General features: G+C 35.3%; 6 protein-coding genes across 8 annotated transcripts; 4 read left to right on the forward strand and 2 right to left on the reverse strand.

Annotated features, from left to right (window-relative positions):
- Positions 1-528: 528 nt before the first annotated feature.
- Positions 529-3,087, forward strand: LOC145733484 (cytochrome P450 CYP12A2-like). The gene is made up of 9 exons (XM_081986330.1): positions 529-825; positions 875-968; positions 1,264-1,376; positions 1,430-1,662; positions 1,772-1,940; positions 1,998-2,154; positions 2,216-2,464; positions 2,519-2,737; positions 2,790-3,087. The coding sequence occupies exons 1-9, from the start codon at positions 560-562 to the stop codon at positions 2,901-2,903; spliced, it is 1,614 nt and encodes a 537-aa protein (XP_081842456.1). The 5' UTR covers positions 529-559; the 3' UTR covers positions 2,904-3,087.
- Positions 3,088-3,597: 510 nt separating this feature from the next.
- LOC145733485 (spermine oxidase) lies at positions 3,598-5,952 on the forward strand. 2 transcript variants are annotated; one of them, XM_081986331.1, is made up of 10 exons: positions 3,598-3,739; positions 3,802-4,011; positions 4,062-4,220; positions 4,280-4,425; positions 4,477-4,668; positions 4,798-5,055; positions 5,114-5,236; positions 5,287-5,397; positions 5,458-5,682; positions 5,735-5,952. In XM_081986331.1, the coding sequence occupies exons 1-10, from the start codon at positions 3,684-3,686 to the stop codon at positions 5,836-5,838; spliced, it is 1,584 nt and encodes a 527-aa protein (XP_081842457.1). In that variant the 5' UTR covers positions 3,598-3,683; the 3' UTR covers positions 5,839-5,952. The 2 variants fall into 2 exon arrangements, with proteins under 2 accessions (XP_081842457.1, XP_081842459.1); XM_081986333.1 differs by having other exon boundaries at positions 4,477-4,638.
- A 412-nt stretch (positions 5,953-6,364) lies between these two features.
- LOC145733488 (aromatic-L-amino-acid decarboxylase-like) lies at positions 6,365-10,234 on the reverse strand. Of its 2 annotated transcripts, XM_081986336.1 has the most exons (12): positions 9,992-10,234; positions 9,830-9,858; positions 9,430-9,511; positions 9,250-9,370; positions 9,046-9,159; positions 8,494-8,596; positions 8,295-8,441; positions 7,756-7,904; positions 7,544-7,683; positions 7,329-7,489; positions 7,008-7,277; positions 6,365-6,953 (listed from the first exon to the last, which is right to left on the reverse strand). In XM_081986336.1, exons 2-12 carry the CDS (start codon positions 9,834-9,836, stop codon positions 6,799-6,801), a joined length of 1,449 nt encoding a protein of 482 aa, XP_081842462.1. In that variant the 5' UTR covers positions 9,837-9,858; positions 9,992-10,234; the 3' UTR covers positions 6,365-6,798. The 2 variants fall into 2 exon arrangements, with proteins under 2 accessions (XP_081842462.1, XP_081842463.1); XM_081986337.1 differs by lacking the exon at positions 9,830-9,858 and having other exon boundaries at positions 9,992-10,229.
- Positions 10,235-11,520: 1,286 nt separating this feature from the next.
- LOC145733529 (uncharacterized) lies at positions 11,521-12,642 on the forward strand. The gene is made up of 4 exons (XM_081986392.1): positions 11,521-11,833; positions 11,887-12,004; positions 12,063-12,204; positions 12,254-12,642. The coding sequence occupies exons 1-4, from the start codon at positions 11,633-11,635 to the stop codon at positions 12,594-12,596; spliced, it is 804 nt and encodes a 267-aa protein (XP_081842518.1). The 5' UTR covers positions 11,521-11,632; the 3' UTR covers positions 12,597-12,642.
- A 989-nt stretch (positions 12,643-13,631) lies between these two features.
- On the forward strand, positions 13,632-17,924 carry LOC145733605 (protein FAN-like). The gene is made up of 14 exons (XM_081986503.1): positions 13,632-13,787; positions 14,456-14,888; positions 14,948-15,130; positions 15,187-15,258; positions 15,308-15,513; positions 15,567-15,734; positions 15,787-16,022; positions 16,077-16,301; positions 16,354-16,557; positions 16,610-16,862; positions 16,915-17,145; positions 17,196-17,386; positions 17,444-17,593; positions 17,645-17,924. Exons 1-14 carry the CDS (start codon positions 13,774-13,776, stop codon positions 17,746-17,748), a joined length of 2,670 nt encoding a protein of 889 aa, XP_081842629.1. The 5' UTR covers positions 13,632-13,773; the 3' UTR covers positions 17,749-17,924.
- On the reverse strand, positions 17,887-19,070 carry LOC145733606 (uncharacterized). Its single transcript, XM_081986505.1, has 2 exons — positions 18,407-19,070; positions 17,887-18,348 (listed from the first exon to the last, which is right to left on the reverse strand). The coding sequence occupies exons 1-2, from the start codon at positions 18,917-18,919 to the stop codon at positions 18,007-18,009; spliced, it is 855 nt and encodes a 284-aa protein (XP_081842631.1). The 5' UTR covers positions 18,920-19,070; the 3' UTR covers positions 17,887-18,006.
- Between the last annotated feature and the right edge of the window lie 283 nt (positions 19,071-19,353).

Consider the following 19,353-nt stretch of genomic DNA (forward strand, 5'->3'; position numbering starts at 1 on the left):
CGTGTAGTCATCGTGACTTAAAATAGAGTAAGCAGTTTTCGAATCGAGTGTAAATAAATTGTATTGAAAACATGTAAAGGGTTTAGATTAGATTAGGCAAGTAAATAAACAAGTGAAAACTAATCCTTGGAGTTAGTTTTTATGAACGTAAAAACCGGTTTTTTAATTTTCAGGAAGCAAAGTTAGTAGGTACTTTTGACCATCATTTAAAATAACTGGAATTTACCTTAATTGACTGGAGCTTATTTTGTGTCAAACGTGTTCTTTCATAGTCTACTAATTTTTTGGGTAGGTACCAAGACATAACATTTGATACCATTTTGGTACATTTGGACAAAGTAAATACTGTTTTACTCCCTCCTAATTCCAAACATTGTATTGGTAGCTGAAGACATGATGTTTCACTATTAACTCGCGAATTGGTCTCTACAGTTCAACGAATCATGCTATCCCCACTACTTAATTAATTTAAGTACTATCATCAAGGTACTTCAAAACACGATTCGACCTCGATATATAACAGACAAATCATTCGTTATTTACACCAGTTAGTTCGATAATGGCTAGCTTAAAATCGACAATGTTATGTTCGAAAAGTTTTTCTCCACGAATTTTCTTAAGGAACAATTCGACTATCAGTACAGCCAGTGTAAATAGTGTTAAGAAGACCGAAGTGGCCGAAAATGCTAAACCAGAAGGATGGGATCAGGCCAAACCTTTCGAAGAAATACCTGGCATTAAACCATTACCTTTGATTGGAAATAATTTCCGATTTTTGCCAGGTGGAGAGTTTCATAAGGTCCAAGGATTGGAAATGACCAGAAAGTAAGTACTATTTTGTAGATTATTTATTTATTAACCTTGTATATTGTAGGTTACAGGAAAAATATGGCAGGATCACCACTTTAAGTGGTTTGTTTGGCGTTACGCCTATGGTTCACCTGTTTGATCCTAACGATTTTGAACATGTAAGTTGTCAAAGTTTAATGATAACCAGAGTTAAGTAATGATGCGATAAGTTTTTATTTTATTTACATCGTTTGCGAGTTATCGATAATTGACAGTAATTCGGTTGATAATTTAGTAACTATTAATAAATTACTAAGCCTTTCTGGAATAAATCCAGAATACAACATAAAACTCAGTGAAAGGATTTAAGAAACTTTTTCCTCATCATGCACAAACATACTACATTTTTTATACATTACGTAATGCTATTATTTTCTATATACTTTTAATCTGATTAGTAACTTTCATTCAAAGGTACTCAGAAATGAAGGACCGTGGCCGATAAGAAAAAATGTGGAATGTGTGACTTACTATAGACAACGCGTTAGACCTGATATATTCAAAGGAGTTGACGGAGTGGCCTTAACGTAAGTATTTCTTAAAAAAATCCAACACAAATAATGCATTGTTATGGGTACAGTCAAGGTGAGGAATGGCTAAGAGAACGATCGGTGGTAAACAAAATCCTAATGCAACCTAGAACCATCGAAATGTACGTGGGTTCCATGAACGAAGTTGCAAACGACTTACTGGAACTAATAAAGCATCTTGCTAAAAAAGATCCAAACAGTGAAATGCCGGATAACTTTCAGAATGAACTGTACCGATGGACCTTAGAATCGGTTGGTGTAGTAGCGTATAACAGAAGAATTGGTAAGACTATTTTTGTTTATTTTGTTTATACGAACAGTGGTATAATTTAAGCAAATACTGAACATCTCTAACTGTTCTATTTTACTATGTGCTCAAATTAATTTTGTAGGTTGTTTGGATATTAATATGCATAAAGACTCGGACGGATCTCGCTTCATTAATGCTGTACAAGAATTCTTCGACTTGATGTACGCCCTAGAATTCAGACCATCCATGTGGAGAGTATACAGCACCAAACAATGGAAACGATTTGTTGAAATAATGGATTTCATTACTGAGTAATAGAAATAATTCTTTCCCCTGTGGTTTATATTATTAACATGATTGTTTTTCAGCATAAACCAGAGATATATCAGTGAATGTTTAGCCACCATAGACCCAAATCCAGATATTCCAGATCACGAAAGAAGCGCCTTGGAAAGATTGTACAAAGTTGACCATCAAATTGCCACTGTCATGGCTTCTGATATGTTAGTAGCAGGAGTTGATACGGTACATACTTTGCTACACACTGAATAGTAAATTAATAATTCTAATGGGATGTTGGTTGCAGACTGGGAAAGCCATAGCTTCCACACTATACTACGTGTCAAAACATCCTGAAGCCCAAGAAAAGTTATACCAAGAAGTGAAAAACGTCTTGCCAACTAAAGATACTGTAGTCACTAAGGAAATGCTCAATGAAATGCCTTATTTAAGAGCTGTTTTCAAAGAAGCCTTGAGGATGGCTCCAGTAGTGCCTAGAAATCAACGAACCACAGTAAAAGACTTGGTTGTAGCCGGTTACCAAATTCCCAAAGGAGTTAGTAATTTATTTAGCTTTAACACTCACAATCCTAACTTTTTATTGTTATAGACTAACATGATACAAAATTACGCCCTGGCCTTTTGGGACGAAAAGAACTTCCCCCAACCAGACAAATTTTTACCGGAAAGATGGCTGCGACAAAAAAATACTCACGACACTCTCCTAAGAAGTCTCCATCCCTTTGCCTACACTCCTTTCGGTTTTGGGGCCAGATCCTGCGTAGGAAAGCGATTAGCTAACCTGGAAGTTGAAGTTGGACTTTCTAAAGTAAGTGCAAATTGTTTGCGCAGTTCAAACTGTTAATTTGGGGATTTTTCAGATTATTAGAAACTTCAAACTGTCTTGGAACCATCCTGATGCGACCTTTGCCAACTTATCTCTCTATGGTATTGTCAGTCCTTTAAAGATTAAAGTAGAAGAAAGGGCAAACTAACTTTTTATTGATTCATTGTTTTTATTGTTGTAAAATCAAGTGAGTGTACATTTTTTTATCCAAAGTTTATATTGGAATTATTACTCAATTAGCTTTAAAATATAAAAATTTATTAGAATAAATTCACACTTTATTTTGTAAGAAAATGTTATAAGTTGTTATAATAAATTATATTTTTATTAAATTGAATAGTAATTATTCCAGTTTATTAAAATTTAAATAAAATTCTTCACCTTTTGGTGAAATGTTATAAGTTGTTATAATAAATTATATTTTTATTAAATTGAATAGTAATTATTCCAGTTTATTAAAATTTAAATTAAATTATTCACCTTTTGGTGGCGACAGATATGCGTCACTCAGTTTCCCAGAGCAAATGTGAAAATACTCAGACTATGTCATAAAATTGTCATGTGACTTGAACTGTTCAATGACGTCACATCCTCTCTGGTACAGGGACACATTTGATTCATCAATCACAAGCTTATCATTGGTATGAATTGAACTCATTATAATTCTATACTGAAAAATAACTAATTCTGCCACTCTATTTTCGACAATTAAAAAAAGGAATACATGACAAAAACAACATTTGGTGTTCTGTTTGTTACAAACTACAAACACTTACCATAGAACTACAGAATCTACATTATCTTGTGGTATTAACCATGAAATTACTTAAACTCACCTCCGTGTCAAAAAAACACCTCAACTGTCAAATGATCACACATCGAAAAGTCATTATCTATCAACGTTCATTAATCCAAATTTTAGTTGAAAATGATCTCCCAAGCATTATCACCAATTAGGGCATTACTCACCAGTAAATGCGGAAAGTAAGGGCTGCTTTAATAAAATTTCAGAATTTGTGAATGAACTACTTATGGACTAATTTCAGACTACTGCAAACGACTTTGAGGAGGCTCTCCAAATCCCATCACAAACCAAAAGAGCAGAAACAATGCACAATAACCGACAATATGGTGGATCCTTGCAAACCTGAACCATCCATTGTGATTATAGGAGCTGGTATAGCAGGACTTAGTGTAGCTCAGAGGTTGTCACAATGTGGTTTATCCAAGTTTGTGGTTTTGGAAGCCACAGACAGGTAATTTGGACTATTTTTGTAGGCTAAAGGTTTAGGAAAGTGATTTACAGACCAGGTGGGAGAATACATTCGTGTTGGCTTGGAGACGTGGTGGCTGAAATGGGTTGTTCCTATATTTTCGGTGCTTGTATTGGAAATCCGGTTTTTAATCTGGCAGCTCAAGAAGGACTGCTGAAATCACCTTTAAAAAGAGTAGATCCTTCTAGAGGGTGCTTACATTCCCTATAAAACTTTAAAAATGTTCTTATTAACCAACTTTTGACTTTAGGTTGTATTTAACTAGTGACGGTAGAGCCATTGACCATGCCACCTCTATGATGGCCTATCACGTGTTTACGCAAATCAGAAGAGAAGCTTCCAGTTTGTTTACCATGGGGTGTGGCAAAGAACATGGCTCCTTGATGAACTTTTTCAGTAATTATTCATCCATTGACTTTTAAGCAATTTTTTAAATAAAAAAAACAGGTCTGCGGATACAACAAGAGTTGCAGAAATTCCCAGAAGAACAAAGGTACGAAGTGTCCAGAATTTTGTATGGTTTGACCCATCGGGTACGTTGTACGACCGGCGAAGATTTGAACAAAGTTAGTGCGGACAATTATGGGAGTTTTATAGGACTACCAGGTGGTACGGTTATAATACCTCTAGGATTTGTAGGTAATCTATGGGATCTATTTAACAAATTGTTGTCTGGAAAATTATTGAGATCTGCATTTGACAAATGTCACGTGATATTCTATTTAATATAAATATGACAGTCACTTACCACAAGTTTTACATCTGCAGGAGTTTTGTCGCCACTTTTAAAAGAACTGCCCGAATGCAGCGTTAAATTTGGTAAGCCGGTGGGGCTGATCAGGTGGGGTGCTGCCCAAGGCCGAAAAAAAGGGGGCCCTAGGGCCGTGGTGCAATGTTGCGATGGTGAAGAGTATTGTGCTGATTATGTGGTGATCACCGTGTCCTTGGGGGTGTTAAAAGAGCACGCCGAAAAAATGTTCTGTCCCGCTTTACCGGCCAGTAAAATGGACGCGATAAGTCACTTGGGTACTGGATAATCGTAATGGGTGTTCTTTCCTAGATTAATTTCTCTTGTTCTGGTCAGGTTATGGTAATATTGACAAGATTTTTCTGGACTACGAAAAACCATTTTGGGTGTGGTCCGAAGGTAATATCAAGTTTGCCTGGTCACCTGATGAGTTGTCCCATAGAGCGGATTGGACTAAAGGTTCATTGTCTGTTTTATATAAATTTGTACTTAATCGATGTTCCAAACAGGTCTAGTGTCTGTAGAAGAAGTAGAGGGTAGTAAACATATACTTTGCGCTTACGTTAGCGGTCCAGAATCAATTGTAATGGAACAATGTTCGGATGAGGAAGTAGCAGAAGGTATTCACAATTAAAAACCCAAAAAAGGGTTTTCTGAGGGTTTTTTGGTTAATTCTACAGGAATAACCAAAGTATTGAGGCAGTTCACTGGCGATGCGTCACTACCATACCCTTGTACAATTCTAAGATCAAAATGGGCTTCAGACCCTTATTTTTGCGGATCTTACTCCTACATGAACCTAAATTCGAACGTTGGTCATCAATGCGATCTCAGTTGTCCTGTCCCAGGTTCCTGTGACCCGGTACCGCCTATTTTACTTTTTGCTGGAGAAGCCACGTGCGCAGGTAATTTTTGGTTCCCACTGTATATAAATCACTCTGAGTAAAACTGTTTCAGGTTATCATTCTACGGTACACGGAGCAAGAATAAGCGGAATCAGAGAGGCAGAACGAATTGTACAGCTGACTAAACGATTTGCAGGGCCACCACCCAAGCACTAAGTAAATTATTGTACAGTTTTGTTGATATAAAACAATCCAGTGACTTATGTAATTCAATTTTTTTTACAATTTTTTTGTGATACGTAAAGTATATTCCAAACAAAAAATGGGAAACTCCTGTTTGTTTTGCTATTTAGGCATAAGTATACAAGCAAGCCTGACTGTAGTATTTTTTTTCATTTACAACTTAAATAAGTAAGGAAAAGGCTTTTTTTATGTTAGTATTATTTTAGGTCAAAATAAAGCATTTTCTTCTGTTGTGTGTTTTGCGTTGAGAATTTGTAATTTGAATCTCCAGCTGCAAAAACCTTTCTCAACTAGTCTTAGGGCCTGTTGTACAATCACAGTTCAAAGACCGGTTCAGTTGAACTGCGACTGCGATATGAAATGAATTACTGTCAAAGTGACGTCCCTAGGGCCTTAATGTATTGTGACCATAAACTAATAAAACAAGACTGTGATTGTGACTGGTCAAAAAAATCGTTTTTGTACCTGTTATAAGTCTAAAATAATTATTAACAGAAAAAACATTTGAATTTTATTGTTCCATTTTAAGTAAATTACCTTGTTTATATTCTAAAAAGTCCTATGCTTTAACAGTAATACTGACAGTAGTCTGGTGAGCATCACACCATTCCAAGGACTTTATAAAATTGTTTAGCCTTATTTGGCACTTTATACTTATACCCGAGTATATTTTACACATATAAATAAATATTTGTCTTTTATATATTATCTTTTTTTTTGGTCTGTTCAATTTACCCTACTATAGAGACACTAATATACACATATATAGGTATAATAAATAGCTAGATGAACATTAAAATTAAAAACAATTTCGATGTTCTTGCATATAAATAATAAATAATTTAAAGGCATTTATCGTAAATTTGGCAAGTAACAGTATCGAAACATATCGGTCAACGATTTCCTAAATCTCGTGAACGCATTAGTCCACTTTCATTCCTTTTTATTTTCTTGCAGCATTTCGTCAGCGGCTTCTTTCACCTCTTTCCAGGACACTTCCATGTCCTCCTCCTCGCTAAATCTGGAGCAAATTGCTAACCGCAAAAAGTAAGTTTCCCTGATTTTAGACGGAACTAAGTGAATCACTCCTAAAAAAATCAATATAAACGATTCGTCCTGTGTAGGAGATGTGAATAACTAACCTCGTCCGTTTATTTTCTTCAAAAGGACTTCGTTGATTTCGTTAGAGCCTTTCATTCTAAAACAAACCAGTCCCATGATGACCTCTTCAGTTATTTCAAACCTGTTGTCCTTTCGAACTAGATTTTCGAAATAATGAGCTAAAGAAATGTGTTTTCGTATATGGGCCTGGAGATTCTCCAAACCGTACAGTCTTAACACGAACCAGAGCTTCAAAGCCCTGAAACGACGTCCCAAAGGAATTTGCCAGTGGCGATAGTCAGGAGCTAAGCCTAAAAACCAGTTAATTAATTTCATGTAGTTTGGAAGAGTAAGAGTTTAACCTTGTTGTTCATGTTTCAAATAAAGTGGATCAACGTTGAAGGCGTTGACCAGCCATGAAGGGTCCTTAAGCCACATTGCAGAGCAGTCAAAGTTAACTAAAAGCCATTTGTGAGGATTGAAATTGAACGAATCAGCCCTTTCAATTCCTTTCATCAAATATCTGTGAACACATTCTCGGTAAGAAAAAATCAAAAAGGGTGGAGTAGTAAAGTACCTAAATTCTGGACAGATAAAGGCAGATCCAGCATAGGCAGCATCTACATGAAGCCACACGTCATTGTCATTGCACACTGGCCCTATTTCATCCAATCGATCAAATGTACAAGATGAAGTTGTACCCAGAGTGGCCACACACTACAGTTAAAGTGCCGTATGTAGAATGTATTCTATAGTTGTGTAGCTTATGCAACGTTATATCAGACTTACGTAAAATGGAATAAGGCCAGCTTCACGGTCTTCTTTGATGGCTTGTTCGACAGTTTCACCTCTCAATCTGTTACTTTCGTCGGGTTGAAGTGAACGTAACTTAACACCACCCAGTAAACCGGCACGCTCGACCGACGAATGACTTTGACCTGATTTAGAAAAAAACATTGTTTTCTATTAATAAAAATTAATTAAAACTATACACAATTAAGTAATAGGAACAATATACACTTGATACTTAAGTAAGATAATATGTTTTAATTGGTATATTTCTGTTTTGTTTTTAACTATATTACTAAAGTGGCTTTGACCTAAACTCATTGACCATATACTATTGGATTTCAATATGTAATGCTTTCAACAGAAATCGAACAATACTTTGTTAATAATTAAAAAAATATATTTTACAAAAGCAATGTCATATATTTTGCGTAGATCTCAGTTGATCTCAGTTACAAGTATTGATTTCCTTTAAACTGCGTGCTTTTTAGAAAATGAAGGTAATCAAAAAGTCTGTCGATATTTAAGCAAAAACTTACTTGAAGTATAACCAACTAGTTTGGCAATAATATCAGAATCTTTCATTTCAGGATGACTTTTCTTTGCAGTAGCGACAGCCTTAGCTTTGGCACCTAGAAGAGCCACAAGGGTGGCCTCACTAGCCGTACCCTGTATAACTCCACCACCTGTAAATCATGCTTTAATTTTTATGTTTTTGTAGATTTTTGGGATTTGTACCTTTGCCTCCTGAACATGCCAGGAGTTCCTCAGGGAGTCCCAAAGCTTTTCCAAGCCAATCTAACATTACCACTTCGAGTTCTGTACATGCAGGACTGGCAATCTGTTGATTATTAATTACTTATTAAGCATCATTAAAAAGAAAAGTACTAAAGCATTTTCCACTCTACGTCATATGCACATAAATGATGATATATTGATCGGGGTTAGAGCCACTCAACAAGTGCTCTAACAATCAAGTAAAAGACCCTCCATTTATTCCCCATGGGTAAAACGAAAAGCTTGTTCTCGGCTTTCCACGGCACATTTCCGATTTTCAAAGGATTTTCTCGAGCGTGCCTTTCGGTCATTAAAAGTCAAAGAGCTTTAATAATTCAACGTTTCTAAATTGATAATAATCTAGTTAAAATCTTTATTAATATAATTGCAATTTTAAAACTATTTTCAGTGAGAAGTCAGAATTATTTGAAAAATGAATGACCTCAAGCAAATTTTGTTAACAACCAACTACTTCAACCAGTTTTACGGATATGATATTTAGGTGCAACATACCCATGAAAATCCAATACAAGCAATGGCACCGCTAAGAATGTCTGCAACGATGGCTGGATACGAGTTAGCCGTAGGAAAATAAGCGTGAAATCTGGGTGAATGCCAATGAGTAACCTGAAACAAAACAAGAATGTTGTAATAATCACATGATTTAAACTAGTAATTACATTTAAAACTGAGAAAGATCAAAATAAAAATACGTACACCAGGCATAATTACACGTTCGACATCTTTTAACACATCCTCCCAATTTTCCGGTTTTTCGGGAACCTGATCGGGAATTAAGGGTCGTAAATATCCCGGTTCTACAGCCGGTAATACCCGCCTGCAATTTTAACTTTAAAAATTACTTAACTCCCAAGGGAATCACAATAATCCACTTACCGGTCCCGTATATTCTCCAGATATTCGGCAGTGTAGTCGATCATGGCCTTTCCGAACTCCCTAAACTGATTAGCCTCCATTTCTGAAATATGCGACACAATAATTCAATTTTTAGTTACGTTAGCATCGTTTACATTGAATTTACAACTTTTTGAACTGAAATTTCTAAATTTCATATTTAATACAGGAAAATACAGAACATTCGACAACAGCGATCTAATTTCACAAACATGCTGCATGCATTTATTATTTTTATCAGGTGATACCTTTATGTAATTATGGTGTAAATAGCTAGAAGTTGATTTCAGTGGTTTTTTACATTTTTTTGACAATTACATGAAGGTATTAAGTTACATCAATGATTACACAATTAAAATATTGTAATAGAGGATTATAATACCATCCATGTTGGTCCTTTAAGATGTTTTGCTGCAAAAATAATTAAATATCTTGAAACTGCAATAAATGCTTCAACACAAATATTCTACTAGAAAATTCTTAATAACTGTTTATGTATTGGTAATAATATAATACTATAATGTAAATAAACAAAAATTCATACCCGTGATAAGCAGTATCAATATCGAGCAAAGTTTAATACTATTTAAACCCAAAAATCATGAGCAGATAAATCACAGCAACAAGTTAACCTGAAGAAACGCGCTCGAAGAACTGGATGTGTATCCTGCAGGTCTGCAGGACTATTCGAAACTCGACGAAACCAACGTCAGCACACAGTTTGGTGGCTAAATTGGAAGGCAAAACCAGGTGGAGGGGGCGCAAACATCGATTCTTCGGACGATGGTAAAACCCCCCTCGATGCTGGGATTTTACGGAACCCAAGTGACGTCAGTGTGTGTCACTGGTCGCGTTTTACTTTGAAAAAACGCCGGAAAATGTAAAAGCCCATTCAATAATCATTATGTTTGATGACTTATTTAACGTTCATTAAATAAACGTTATATCAGTAACTGCAGTTATTAGAATGGTATATAATGCTAATTTTAGAATGACTTTCATTCAATCATACATAAAATCCCAATTATTTTGAAGTGATGCCCACACGTCAATTCCATATAGCATTTGGATCGAAGTCCTCTACAATAAGTAGAATGGCGAAGTTAATTTAACCCCTCTTGGATTTAATCGACCCTTATATAATGGATATGTGTGTGGTTCGACTAAAAATAATGGATTTTCCTCGTAAAAACCGTACAGATTTTATTTACTTTCCTTTTGCTGCTAATGACGCAAATTCCACTACTGTATCGTAAAGTGATAATAATGTAGACATTATGTCTGTTATTGTCATTAAACTGATCGTCATTAAATTGCTTAGTTTACTATTCAGCCAGCAAGATTTTATCGTGACATATCGGATTTATTGTAATTATGATCATAATTAAAAAATTGCGTTAGTAGCTTTGTCCGAATTGACCTAACAATACTAAAATGAATAAATTGAACTAGTCCAAGGTCTTTTATTAAAACTTTCGTAATTGGTCTAGATCAGTTACTACACTGTGTGTGACTTAAAAAGTCTGATGATGTCCGCTTGGGTATTGATCCTTAGCTTTAATGCCGTAAAAGCTTTCTTCCACTAACCACATTTGTAATTGTAATCAGAACTGCTGGATACACGAAATGAACGCAGGATAAATCTTAGAAAGTGTTTTATTGAATTAAGTCTATTTTATACAGTGAGAACATGTCAGAAATGTGTTAATATAATGATATGTTGGTGAATGTTACTGTACATTATAATGTGAATAATGATAAGGACGTGCTCTTGTTCTAGAGTTATTTCGTCCTTCTGGTGTCCCGACAATAACTTTTCTCAAATCATGCGACAATATTAATATACCTAAAGAAAAATCAGAAAAAAAACAGCATTTAACATATTATATTACTTAATTATTTTAATATTTTAACATAAATACAAAAGTAATGAATGGCAAACACTCTTCATTGCATAATCTTTTACCCATACTCCCACACATCCTTAAAGCATCACTTAAATCAAAATGATGAAATGATTGTTTTAAATTAAACTAATATAATACAGGTAGAAGGTAATGCCTAAATTGACACTGATGACTTTGTCATAGTAACTTTGATTCAAAATTTCAGTTTTTGCATTTTTTTTTCAAAGTCCCATCTTCGTAAATTCCATGTCTAAGGCTCCAAGCCGAGTTTTTTCGCAATGGGGATGTTTTGTCCCTGTTTAGTCGCCGCCATTTTAAATGGGTGCGCAATCCAAATTTTCAGGGAACCCATCAAAGTCGGAAATGGCCCCCTCATGGCGCTTTACATGTTCATTTTCACTACATTCATTTTATTGTGGAGTGTGCGTCTGTATCCTAGAAACTTAAGGAGAATTGGGAAACTGCATTTTATCATTGAGGTAGCTGATTTAGTAATACGATTAATAGACGAATTAATAGTAATAATTTGTAGTTCTTTGTGGCTCAGTTCCTTATGGAGGATTTAATCATTGATTTTTGGTTTCCTTTGGAGAAGTTTGTGCAGGATTCTTTACAAGCATTGGGTCAGAATTTTGAAGACTGGATGGCAAGTAAGCCTTAACAGTTTTTATTCGTCATACAACAAAAGTGTCACTTTGCTAATTTAAGGTGGAGACTGGTCAGCCGCAGACCCAATTACAGACTTTCTAAAAAGTGAATCTACAGGATTCTATATCAGCTATGTCCTTGCTCTTTTCTTCCTTATAGCTACGTTGCACGCGAGTAGAATAATTGATTTAAGGACTTTAACGTACTAGTCCAAATTGGTCGTGACATATAATCAACCATTAAATTTGTAGGCAAGATGGCCCAACGTGCTTCTTCAAGGAAATCTGGCATAAAATGAAAATTGGCAGCAGACGTCTATTGCGAGGGCTCAAATTCGGGAAGCGTAAAGTGCGAATAAACGAACAACTGAACACTATTCATCCATTAACTACCAACTACTCGGACTTTTGCAAAACCGGTAAAACGAAAGTCAAACCTAACAAACCCAAACCACCAAAAGCAAAAAGTCGTAATGGGCGCAACCTTAAGAAAACTTGCCCTAAACACAGTCGTCGTTGTGGTAGTAGAAGTGATAGCGACTACGGCTACTACGAAGACTTGGGGACATCCAGTGGGAGTGAATGTCCTATGTGATGAAACAGATTATTTGTATCTGTCTAAATAAAATAATTCAACCAAATCCTGATTTTTTTGTAATACAACTTACAAGACTATACGTCTAAGGGTCAGTACTTTCACAGAATAATTTCATTTCAAAAATAATTTCTGTAGAATTCGTAAAATCAGACGCTACTGTTGGTCAATTTCATTCATTTCTATAGAAATTATCCTAAGAATAAATTTATCCGGTGAAAGTACCAGCCCTTAAGCAAATAAATTTTTAAAATATGTTTTTAAAAATAAATTAAATATGTTTTAATTGAGGTTTAACGGGGGGAAGACAAACTGCACTTTTAATTTTGGTGAATGCAAATAAAACAAATTACCTACAATTAAATTAGTGTCCGCACTACGTGTCTAACAGTAGCGAACAGAGGGCGCCACACACAAAGTATCAAAAGGAAAAGAAGAAGAATTAGTACCACTGACAGATCATGTGTGTGTGTGTGTTGTGGTTACGATGGCCACTCGTCAGTGAGACGTTCAGCCAGATTAAATAACGCGATTACGCGATTCACGATTACGAAAGATCCGCGGAAGAGGCACTTGCGTGCGTCTGAGAAACTCTCATCTCTCCCGCTTGCATAAATAGGACTAAAAATCGCCTTAAAGGCACGATCCGAGTGAAAAATATAGTCATTCCTCGTGGAAACTATAACCGTCACTGTCACATCCACGTGGTCTTGACCTAGGTTTTCACCCTTTCCGCCTCCTGGAAGTGCACCGCACAAGACAATTCCCCGTAGACCTTTAGGAATCCACGTTTCCACTTAGAGGCCCCACATTTCCACTCGACCGGCTGCGGAATTCGGTCTTCAACTCCAAATTTCTCTGAACACCGTTTCAAGAAACGTGGTTTCTTAGCGACAAAAATGGCGCCCACGAAACAGACGTGCGATACGTTTCAAGTTGAAAATCGAAGTCCCCACTGACAGATCATTTTAAGCAAATGGTTTAACCTCTTTTTATTGCATAGAAAAAGAGAGAGATAGACATAACAACAAGTCTAGCTGTCACTCTGTACGTCTGCTATCTTACTTGGTTATGTTGTTTACATAATAATCAAAATAGTACACAAAAAAAAACAACTTTAGAATTTGTTATTATTATTACTGCTTAGTTTGTTACGTTGGAATACAATCAGCTCCACATGGAAAAAAGCAGGTAAGAAATTACAGTCCAGTTTGGTTTTCATAAATAGTTTTAACAAAGGGATACCCACACTAATTTCCTTTTATCCAATATTAGACTTTCCATTTTATTTGGTAACCAAAGTAATGACTAACAGGAATTTCTAATTGGTTTATAGTGTTTCTTTAAGCAAATGAAATAGTATGAACATGTACATAATTCAATAAAATGAAAATACTACAGGCTGTTCAAAGTGTCAAGAATAGTTTAAACATGCTTTTATTTACTTATAACTTAAGCAATACTTGTGAAAGTTGCTTGATTGCTGGATTTCCGGCTTTATACAAAAATTTCAAGGTGAATCATAAAGAGTTAATAATGTAGGTGTGGTTTTTCTAAAGAAGCTTATTGGCTGAAAACTGTCCTCTTTAACTTTATAGAATACCTGGTAGACAATATGTTTTAAGTCCACACTCCTCTAGCTCTAGATTTTGTCATGACAATCATATTCAGCTTTTGCTGTTACTTTTACTATTTTTTCTCAAAATTCCATCTTTAGTTATGCTGCCACTCTTATTTATTCAAATAAGAAATATTTCTTTAATTACCAAGTTCATTTTCATCATTTTGCCCTAGATTTTACCATAAGTACCTGCCTACCAACCAAATTAACGTTAAAATCTTTATGTTATTCTTTTCAGGTTTTCCTTACTTTTATTAGATCCAGGTGAAATCTACTTTGAGGACTTTAGCAGTACATTTATACCGCCAGACACGTCCCGCAAAACTTATGACAATAAAAAACAAGAGGGCCGGTTGAAAATGTGTTCCAAATCTTTGGTATTTGAACCAAAAGATTTCACCAAACCTTTAATTAAAATCCCTTTTAAAGAATGTGTGATAATTGAGGAACGTAAAGGGACTGCCGCTTTTGTGGAAAGCGATAACGCCCTTACTATTAACTGTAAGGAATACATTGAAATGCTGGAAGGCAATGTTATTGCTCCTTATAAGTTTAAAGAATCGGGGCATTTTTTGTTTTTACTTAATTATGCTAGTATTTCGCATTGTTTGACTATGATATCTCAATTGTATAGAGCCAGTACCTTGCCGTCTGCTGAACAATCAAACATGGCAAGTATACTTAAATAAAAGTCCAAACTCCAATCCACAAAATTTACTCTAATGAATAGATTACTGCTATTGTAAGATCACGACATTCCCGTGTTAAATTCGATCCTTTATGGTTGGATTTGTATGAACAAATTGTGGTGGAAACCCAAGCAGACAAGGTGTGTCCCTTGAATATAAATCCAGTCAGATGCGTTCTATCTACCAAACGGCTCTATTTTCAACCTTACAACAACATAGATGTTGTAAGTTTCGTAGATATTTACGAATTTTATTAAAATATTTAGAGGTTTTTTTTTAGTATCCAGTTATCAAAATTAACTTGAGCAGTATTAAAAGAATTGTACCACGGCGCTTTCTCCTTAGACATATTGTAAGTGATTTATTGTCGTATTTTACTGTCTTTAAAAGCCTGTTGGTAGGGTCTGGAAATATATTCCTCGGACTCTAATGGCCTTAATTCCCACATATATCTGTCATTTCGCAATCAAGATGAAAGAGACAACTTATACAATAAAATTTTGTCTGAACCGGAATTGAAATTGGACAATTTAGAACAAAACGTAATTACTTTACAGTGGCAAAATGGTATTATATCAAATTACGAGTATTTGCTGTACATTAACAGGTACTCTGAGCACCCTCGCATCAAACTAACGTGCTAATAGTGTAACGTTGTAGCTTAGGTGATAGAACAGTGAATGATTTAACTCAATATCCAGTTTTTCCTTGGATTATTTCCAATTATTCCAGTCAAACTTTAAATCTGAACGATTCGAGCAATTACAGAGACTTAACCAAACCAGTGGGGGCTTTAAACCCTGAAAGACTGGAACGATTACTTGACCGGTTAGTGCCAGTTGTTTACATGTTGGTAGTGTAATCCAGGTTTGGTTTTTAGTTATCAAGAAATGGCAGAACCCAAATTCATATACGGCTCTCATTACTCCACCCCTGGTTTCGTATTATATTACCTGGCTAGATTGTATCCTCATTATGTGTTGTGTCTGCAAGGTGGTCGTTTTGATCATCCTGATCGAATGTTTAATTCAGTGGCGGACGCTTATAAGAACTGTTTTAATAATATGTCCGATTTCAAAGAGTTAACTCCTGAATTTTATGATACAACCCAAGAAGGTGTGTTGCGCCGGAAATATTTTATGTCTTAATATATTGCGTTTTTTATTGTAGGAAAGTTTTTATTAAACCGTTTGGGTATCAATTTTGGTTTGAGGCATAATAATGTTAAAGTTGGTGATGTTGAATTGCCTCCATGGGCTAACACTCCCAAAGAATTTGTGGAAATCTTAAAAAAAGCCTTGGAAAGCGACATTGTGTCTTCAAATTTACACCATTGGATCGACCTAATTTTTGGGTATAAACAAAAAGGCGAGGAAGCTCTTAAGGCCCACAATTGTATGATTTTTTTAATATTAATCCATCACTTAGTAACTGGGAATTGTTTTAGTGTTTTATCACTTGTGTTACGAAGGGAATGTTGATCTGGAAGTTGTCAAAGACCCTAGCCATAGGCAAGCTTTGGAAGTGCAAATAATGGAATTTGGACAGGTGCCCAAACAAGTTTTTAACGTTCCGCATCCTCGACGTAAACTCGGAATTCTACTCTTAACTGAACCATATCAAGTCAAGGAGGATGAAACCCAAATCGAAGGTGGATTTTTGATGGACTATCTGAAATAATTATACTTAACTTGCAATTTTAGACCCGTGGCGTTTGGTAACATCTTTAGATTTGAAAACGAGTTTCAACAGTCACAAAAATACTGTAAGTCACATTTTCCTCAGTACGGATGGTACGAAAATCACCTCGGTTGGCCACGATTCACGTTTGAAAGTGTTTTGTCTGGATCAGAACAAGCAAATTAGGAGCGCGAATATTGGAAATATGCCTTTGAGTGGTTGCGTTCAGTTACCTGACTCTAATACTCTGGTGGTTGGTAGTTGGGATAATCAAATGTACGTATTGTAGTTTCAATTTCATAAACCTTGTTTAATATTTTCAATTTAGATCGTTGTATGATATGGATTACGGTCGAATTACAGTGGACGCATTAGCACACGAAGACGCCGTTAACTGTTTAGTTTACGGTGAAATTTCCAATTTGCTTCTATCCGGCAGTGGAGACTGTACGGTTAAAGTGTGGAAAGACGTTAGAGCAACTACCAGAGATATTGTAGTCCAGTGTCTAGTCAAACATTTAGACCACAACTCGGCTGTTTTTTGTATTTGTTTTGATCCGTAAGTTGATTTGTTACACCGACTGACTATTGTTTATCAAATGTTTTCAGACGGGACGCCTATTTTGCGGTAGGAACTCAGGATGGAGAAATCTATATTTGGGACACTCAAAGTCTCACCCGGTATAAAAAGTATGAGAATAATTGTGGAGGGATTCGGGTTTTGTGTTACAGTCCCGATGGGCAAAAACTGGCTTTGGGAACCGATAATGGAACCTTCCAGGTCCTAGACGTCCAAACTGGTACTTTAAAACCCCAAAAATAATGTAAAACAAGTGTAACAAATGCAATTTTTTCAGGTCTTCCAGTTTTCAGTAAAATATTCACGTCGAAAGTAAGTTGTTTGAAGTGGCAAGGCAAAATTTTAACTTTAGGCAATGACGCTGGATTATTGCAAATTTGGGACATGTTTGAAGTCAAAGAGCTTCTAGAAGTGGAAGTTCACTCCGGTAATTATACTTTTTGCAACATTCTGAAACCTTCTAGACTTTATATTTTAGGAGCAATCACTACCGTGGACATATCAAAAGATAATAACATCATAGTAACAGGCAGTCAAGATAGATCTATTAAAGTGTGGCTGCCTAAAGTAGAACACTCATAGCATTCTAGTTTAATCCGTAAAATACTTAAAATTATTTTATTCTACTTGGTAAGTATTGAGTGAATAGTATTGAAAAATGTAGTTTTCGTTTTCTAGTGTTTTAAAAGCGCGAAAATGTGATACTTTTTATATTGTTGTTTTGGTAATGGACGTCTAATATAATATATTTTATACTACCTCAGTCCATTATTTACTCAATACATTTAAAGGACAGTTTAACTAAATCAGAGGTTACGTTTGAATACATTTACCGCAATATTAATATAACGTGATGTTAGTAATATTGTTGAGTCCTACCAAATCAATTTCACGGCGATCTTGTGTACCTTTTGTTATAAACTGACACAAAAAAATTAAATAAGTGGAAGAATTAGTGCAAATAAACATAATCAAAGAATGATCGATCGGGAAAAACCCAGAAGCGGAAATGTGAGGTTTTCTTTGGAAAGCTTGTTGAGTCAAAATCAACAATTGTTTGGTCATCTCCTTGTCTCCTTTATGGGGTGGATATTGTTGCAATTTTGCGTAGCACACGCTTAAAGTGTTTTCCGCTTCCCTTTTCAACAGTTCACCCCCAACTGCTATAAGTATCACATGAACCTTAAAAAGACTGTGATTAACTATACTGAACTTTCTAGCATAATACCGGACTACTTACTATTAAATTAACATACGTAATATAATGCCGTAAACCTGGATGTTGTTGTACATAAACTGCATAAGGTGACAAGACGCTGAACGCAATGTGGCATATCTCAATAGTGCAACTCATCACCGCCATTAAAACCACCAGGCCGTACAATTTGTTAATGTAAATAATCATATTACAAGTCTGGTTGTGTCGTCTTCTGATCTCCAAAACCTCGTTCTCTTTACCACACTCTTTAAGGTCGTTATTCAAATCTTTTAGTCTTGTTTTAGCTTCCCATATCAGGACAAACATGGACAGTAACGTTATGGAACTGCGTGTTGTATAATTAATTGGTGAACCATTTAAAAAGTATTTGCATATAAAAATTGCTAAACATTCCAAAGTGGCCAAAGCCACAAGTATCTTAGTAGATTTAGCAAAATTTGTGTTTTTATCATTGTAATAGTGCAAGACTGATTCTATCAAACCGGACATGATAGAAGTATTTCTAATTAATTGGATTGATGTAACTGAGTTCATCACTGCAAGATAGAAGAAGCTGATCCAAACGCTGATGCTGTAGACGCTTTTATCATTATACGATTTGATATACTGAAGATATAATGCAAACCCTATCGAATATGATGATAGCAGGGCTATGGAAATTTTTAGAAATGTTCTCAAAATTTTATTTTTTATTAATGCTGGAGGATATAATGCTATAGCAAATGCTGTAATGACCGCTATAAATTTTAGTACAGATTTAACAACCATTTTTAAAGACGATTACTTCTGAACTAGTTATACCTAAATAAAGCCTTTTATGACAAAGGAGGATTACAAATGATGACAACGTAGTGATTAATTTGCTGTTTAAATTACTTCCAAACCACTCAATTTTGATTAATTTGAACTATTTTTAGTTAGGAAAGAAATTAATTATTTCTTATCATTACACGTCTAGGTACAGGTAC

The sequence above is a fragment of the Ips typographus genome, linkage group LG9, assembly GCF_016097725.1.
Source record: "Ips typographus isolate SLU linkage group LG9, UJ_Ityp_2.0, whole genome shotgun sequence".
In the NCBI taxonomy this organism is placed as follows: domain Eukaryota; kingdom Metazoa; phylum Arthropoda; class Insecta; order Coleoptera; family Curculionidae; genus Ips; species Ips typographus.

What these genes read in the sequence shown, in the direction of transcription:
- LOC145733484 (XM_081986330.1), top strand. Translation starts at nt 560, where the DNA reads ATGGCTAGCTTAAAATCGACAATGTTATGTTCGAAAAGTTTTTCTCCA. An exon ending in AGCGTATAACAGAAGAATTG is followed by an intron (nt 1,663 to 1,771) that starts GTAAGACTATTT and finishes TTAATTTTGTAG; the next exon opens with GTTGTTTGGATATTAATATG. An exon ending in TAGTAGCAGGAGTTGATACG is followed by an intron (nt 2,155 to 2,215) that starts GTACATACTTTG and finishes TGTTGGTTGCAG; the next exon opens with ACTGGGAAAGCCATAGCTTC.
- LOC145733485 (XM_081986331.1), top strand. Translation starts at nt 3,684, where the DNA reads ATGATCTCCCAAGCATTATCACCAATTAGGGCATTACTCACCAGTAAA. An exon ending in CTCCTTGATGAACTTTTTCA is followed by an intron (nt 4,426 to 4,476) that starts GTAATTATTCAT and finishes TAAAAAAAACAG; the next exon opens with GTCTGCGGATACAACAAGAG. An exon ending in TAGAGCGGATTGGACTAAAG is followed by an intron (nt 5,237 to 5,286) that starts GTTCATTGTCTG and finishes TGTTCCAAACAG; the next exon opens with GTCTAGTGTCTGTAGAAGAA.
- LOC145733488 (XM_081986336.1), bottom strand. An exon ending in TTTATCTGTCCAGAATTTAG is followed by an intron (nt 7,490 to 7,543) that starts GTACTTTACTAC and finishes ATGTGTTCACAG; the next exon opens with ATATTTGATGAAAGGAATTG. An exon ending in TTTGAAACATGAACAACAAG is followed by an intron (nt 7,278 to 7,328) that starts GTTAAACTCTTA and finishes ACTGGTTTTTAG; the next exon opens with GCTTAGCTCCTGACTATCGC.
- LOC145733529 (XM_081986392.1), top strand. Translation starts at nt 11,633, where the DNA reads ATGGGGATGTTTTGTCCCTGTTTAGTCGCCGCCATTTTAAATGGGTGC. An exon ending in AACTGCATTTTATCATTGAG is followed by an intron (nt 11,834 to 11,886) that starts GTAGCTGATTTA and finishes AATAATTTGTAG; the next exon opens with TTCTTTGTGGCTCAGTTCCT. An exon ending in ATTGATTTAAGGACTTTAAC is followed by an intron (nt 12,205 to 12,253) that starts GTACTAGTCCAA and finishes TTAAATTTGTAG; the next exon opens with GCAAGATGGCCCAACGTGCT.
- LOC145733605 (XM_081986503.1), top strand. An exon ending in AGCTCTTAAGGCCCACAATT is followed by an intron (nt 16,302 to 16,353) that starts GTATGATTTTTT and finishes GAATTGTTTTAG; the next exon opens with TGTTTTATCACTTGTGTTAC. An exon ending in GGTAGTTGGGATAATCAAAT is followed by an intron (nt 16,863 to 16,914) that starts GTACGTATTGTA and finishes TTTTCAATTTAG; the next exon opens with ATCGTTGTATGATATGGATT.
- LOC145733606 (XM_081986505.1), bottom strand. Translation starts at nt 18,919, where the DNA reads ATGAACTCAGTTACATCAATCCAATTAATTAGAAATACTTCTATCATG. An exon ending in TTACGTATGTTAATTTAATA is followed by an intron (nt 18,349 to 18,406) that starts GTAAGTAGTCCG and finishes AGTCTTTTTAAG; the next exon opens with GTTCATGTGATACTTATAGC.